At 45.4% G+C, this 4582-nt stretch overlaps 2 protein-coding genes across 2 annotated transcripts; one reads left to right on the top strand and one right to left on the bottom strand.

The window, feature by feature from the left end:
* Positions 1 to 226: 226 nt before the first annotated feature.
* Positions 227 to 1553, bottom strand: BDR25DRAFT_293331 (DUF367-domain-containing protein). Its single transcript, XM_033688713.1, has 2 exons — positions 1135 to 1553; positions 227 to 1078 (listed from the first exon to the last, which is right to left on the bottom strand). Exons 1-2 carry the CDS (start codon positions 1526 to 1528, stop codon positions 285 to 287), a joined length of 1188 nt encoding a protein of 395 aa, XP_033543676.1. The 5' UTR covers positions 1529 to 1553; the 3' UTR covers positions 227 to 284.
* Positions 1554 to 2215: 662 nt separating this feature from the next.
* On the top strand, positions 2216 to 3346 carry BDR25DRAFT_359338 (uncharacterized protein; the record flags this gene model as incomplete). The annotated part of the gene is made up of 7 exons (XM_033696066.1): positions 2216 to 2274; positions 2340 to 2451; positions 2504 to 2592; positions 2633 to 2747; positions 2804 to 3148; positions 3192 to 3290; positions 3326 to 3346. 7 exons carry the CDS (start codon positions 2216 to 2218, stop codon positions 3344 to 3346), a joined length of 840 nt encoding a protein of 279 aa, XP_033543675.1.
* Positions 3347 to 4582: the final 1236 nt, after the last annotated feature.

Below are 4582 nucleotides of genomic sequence, written 5' to 3'. Positions count from 1 at the left end.
TTTGAATGCGGCACTGCGATCCGCTTTCTGCTTTCAAGCATTAATGGTAAGCCGGTAGCGTCCCCTTACAGAGGAGGGTGTCAGGCAACGGACATGATGTGCAGTGGTGGCAACATGTATGCAGGATGATCGCCTTTCATTAATCCCGAGACCCCACAAGCCGCTTTGAGCTTTTGGTCAATCTCCCACTGTGTAACACGTGCAGCCCTCGATGGAATATATGTCACTCGATTGTTCATACCTAGAGTACACGATAGGTGAATAACCTTGCGTATCTCGAAAGACTAACTCCTTCGGCTAGGCGCCACTACACTCGCACTCGTAAAAGTCGCAGTCAACTTTCCACCATGAGCCTTCTGCCTCTGCTTGGCGGTAATCCCTATTTTATCCAACGTTGGTGTAGCCTTCATAAGTTTGTCAAACTCGTCATCCAGTCCCTCATCCTCGAACTCTGGTCCATCATCGTCGTAGGCTTTTACTGGCGCAGGTCTCACAATGCTCTCGGGCTGCTTCTTGTGGTCTTCGGGAGATTTGGGATTGGAGAAGGGTTTTGAGGCTAGCACTCGGCGGCGCAATTCTGCCATTTCTTCTTCGTCATCTGAGGATTCTGGCAGAGCGTATGGATCTCGTTGCGGTATCTCATCTTTGTCATCAGCATAATCACCCTCCTCCTCCTCCGCCTCACCATCAGTCCCCTTATTCTTCTTCTCTCTATCCTCGCCTTCGTCATTCCCCTCGTCGGAGTTATCAATAATCCGTCTATTCATATTTCCACCAGCCCAAACATCCTCCACTCCGTCCTCCCTCTTTGCCCTACTCTCACTATACTCTCTCTTGATCTTTTCTAGCCACACTTCCTCCGCCTTCTTGATCTCCTCTTCTGTTTCACAGGCGGCATATCGCTTCAACAACGCCGCATTAATATCCAGGAAAGCTTCCCCGTAGGAAAAGGAGGCGAGGATTTCCGTTGCCCATTCTGAATGTCCACAGATGGAGTAGCAAGCTGCCAACGCCTCGACGCAGTTAAGACGCCAGGGTCGACCGTAGTTTGTGGGATTCGCAGCGACAAGATAGGGCACTATTTCCGCGCTGTAGGCATACAAAAACTCACTTCGGGAAGACGTTGGAACATACGCAATCTCTCACACTTGCCCCCAATCCTCCCAAACGGCACCTCATCAATCCTGTTCCAGCTGGCCTCCACCACCGCCGCCCCATACTGCTCCACCAACTCCTTGTCCTCCTTGCTAAGGATCTTCTTCGCTTTAGGCGAAACGACGACGCCCGCGAACCTCTGCCCAATATGCAACTCCCTCATTAACCCTAACCGCACCAGTTTCTTCCCCGAACACCGTTTCGCGTCGCAGTGTCCGAGATCCCAGCATGCAGCCTTGAAGCTCGGTTTCGATTTTATCCCGTTACCGTCCGCTTCACCGTCTTGGGGTCGTAGAGGGCCGCGAGCTCGGGGTGGTTTGGAGTATTTCCCCCCGGGTTTAGAGCTGAAGTTGTCCTTTTTGTGGCGCACCATTGTGTGGAGATTTTCTGCGTTGATGGTGGTGCTGTTGGAAAGACTGGGAATCAGGTAATTTGGGTGGGGAATCTGGCGAAGCGAGAATGCCAAGACATTTCAACAATTACAAGCTAAGTGGACCAGCCTGCAATAGTTACCTAATACGTATATTTTAGGCTTAATCTTGTAGTTAAAGTAAGGCGGTTTAGATTGCCTAATTAAGTAATAGCAAAGCTAAAATAGCAGTTGCTAAAGCAGTGTCTAGGAATTGTATCTTTAGTTTTATACTAAATTTCATCAGCTAACACACAGTCTTGTCTAGCGGACGCACATAACGTATCTCTGGTATCGGGCGAGGATCTCGGGGAGCTCCTCCTCGTCCAGGACAGTGTCCCAATTGTTTAGCCGTTCTTGCGGCCCCAGTCTTTTTAGGCGTGGCACGATTCAGCATCCAAAAGCCCCGATTTGCGCAACGGTTCCTTATCTTTCCCCACCTGTTCTCCAGTCTGCTCGAATCCAAAACCGCGACCGATCCAGAGGACAAGAGAGTCCAAGAGGCCTCTCGATCGAGGTACTTCCATCGGGGCAATCCACATGTTTAAAGTAATTCAATTCATTAAACCCACGATAATACTCCCTTCACTCATTTTCCTACGGCCAATGTGACGCATCATCCTTCATTGCCTCCCGCACAGCAGCCGTTCGATGCCTGGACAACTGCGAGACTTTGTCACCATCGAAACCCTTGCTGCAGCCCTCTCTAAGTGACGTGATTCATTGACGCTGCCTTCTAGATGAAGTGTATGGTTGTCTTGGCAATCGCCAACAGATTTTGCATTTTAGGCCTGCGGAATGGAACATACTGGCTCACGGTTCATGGCTCATTTGTAGCATGTACAACTCATGAGTATGTGCTTGCGGCCCGAATCACTGACCTAGTGGTTACCAGTAGATGATCCCTGAAAGGAGCAGCTGCACAGCAGTACACCCCAGATCTCCTTCAATGTCGGCGCAGCCTTCAACGTGCTTGATAGCGTCGAACTAAGCTACGCGCAGTTGCAGCTCCAGCCTGTAGCTGCAAAGTACTGCTACTATTGAATGGCCGTACGTTGTCAGATGCAGTGGGAAGGCATGGCTGGGAGCTGACCGACTTTGGATTGCATTAACACCAACTCCACTGGCCACTTCATTCCACCGACACATGCGAAGTCACAAAAATCATATGCACACCTCCGAAGTTCCAAAACAAAGATAAAGCTTGAGGGTTGTCCCGAATGACCGTCATCATCCAAGTCCACCGAAATTATTGCATTGCCGTTAGGCATTTTAGACTTGTGTCAACCTTTTTGCGCACTGGTCAATCGGCCTTTATTGATCTACGTATTCACCATGTCTTCTCTAGCTTTTCGACCCCGCGGGCTTATCAAGAGTCCGATAATGGAGGTTTTGTATCGCAAAGCTCATATTGCGAACGTCTTTACTGGAATTACTGATCCTAAAGAGTATGAAACAACCGCTCTTGCGGAAGTTATGTTCTATACCGAATTCACCGTCGCCGAGAACTTTATAGTGAATATTCAGTACCCGCCTGCACCTGGATCCACGCTCGGTGCGGCCATGCCATCAGATATCTGGAAAGTGGAACTGCGAGAATTTGTATCTTTGACATCAATGAATCCAGCGGACCAGAACAAATCAAGCGTTCAGTTTGAAAGCACTAGAAAAACAGGCCAGCGACTACTGTAAAGTATACCTTGAGAGGGAACATGACATACCGTTCGTGTATGCCTCCACCATGGCAGGCGCCCACATTAGGTTATGGAAATATTGGCGTGAGCAAGCGCCGGTAGTCATAAACAGATCCAAGAGCGATTAATAGTAACCAGATCCCTATAGATCAATAGTGACGGCTAGTTCGCGAGCAAGATCCTCATCCTTAAAATGTGCGAAATGTTCCCCCCGTGTAGCACCCCATTTCTGAAATTCCGGGGGAAAGGAACCGCTGTACTCCCAGTCGATGATAGAGATCACCTCCAATGTTTCCACATCCATCATGACGTTGTGGGGTTCGAGATCGCCATGGGTCATAACTTATTCTTCCTTGTGGGACGTTTTTGGGCTCCCAACTTGGTCGGTCGACGGAGCCCAAGATCCACGTGGAGGGGATCACCAATCCATTGAGTCCCGTCGTGGATGATTTGAGACTTCTCAGCTCAGGTAGAAGCTTTTCTTCGACGAATTGATTGAAATTCTTCTGAGCTAAGTCGGCGCATTGGTCGCACTTCTTGCCAATCTTCTCTCCATTGAGGGAATGGAGGTTCGGCATCCGGAACTCATCCCCAGCCCTTTCGGGTTGGACTCCCGGAACAAGATCCGTCTCAAGAAGCAGCAATCCTTAGATAAACTAACTTTTATATAAAAAAATCTTTTATAAAAGAGAAAAAAAAATAACTTTATAAAAATGCTATAAAAGTAGAACTAAAGCTTACTATAAACTAAGCCTTTTAGAACAGTAATGCTGCACACTGCACTAGTGCAAAAAGAAAATATAAATACTAGAAAAAGTAAAAAGTAAAAGAAACCTATATAAAGTCTAGACTAGGTATTTCTAACCTAGAAAAAAAATAATTAGGTCTTATTTATTAAGCTTTATATAGATAGTGTAATTACTACACTTAAAAAACTATTTAAAGAATTAGACTATATAAAAATAGACATATTAATTACTAACAGCACTTTTAAAGTTATAGCGTATAACTTAATAAAGTATAAAAGTTAGATTTTTAACTTTTACTTTATATAAAAAGTAAAAAGCAAAATAACTTAACTATATAAGAAATCCTGCCTAGTGTTTACTAGCTACTTAGATAAAAAAAAAAAATCTTACTTAATTATTAACTATCTAGAAAATAAGCTAAAAATTACTTTTAGCTATAAAAGTAAGTCTAAGAGCTACATATAAAATGCATTTTAAACTATGTAATATTACATAAGTATATATTTAATTAATAAATAAGCTTATGCGCACACTATACACAAAGATACTAAAAAAAATACGCTAAAGCTTTCTAC

Source organism: Lindgomyces ingoldianus (assembly GCF_010093535.1).
Source record: "Lindgomyces ingoldianus strain ATCC 200398 unplaced genomic scaffold BDR25scaffold_32, whole genome shotgun sequence".
In the NCBI taxonomy this organism is placed as follows: Eukaryota; Fungi; Ascomycota; class Dothideomycetes; order Pleosporales; family Lindgomycetaceae; genus Lindgomyces; species Lindgomyces ingoldianus.
Note: the sequence above shows the minus strand (reverse complement) of the source record. Positions and strands in the feature narration are given on the sequence as shown.

Coding starts and splice junctions, on each gene's coding strand:
- BDR25DRAFT_293331 (XM_033688713.1), bottom strand. CDS start 1,528: ATGGTGCGCCACAAAAAGGACAACTTCAGCTCTAAACCCGGGGGGAAA. Junction 1,079..1,134: donor GGGCAAGTGTGAGAGATTGC/GTATGTTCCAAC, acceptor GCGCGGAAATAG/TGCCCTATCTTGTCGCTGCG.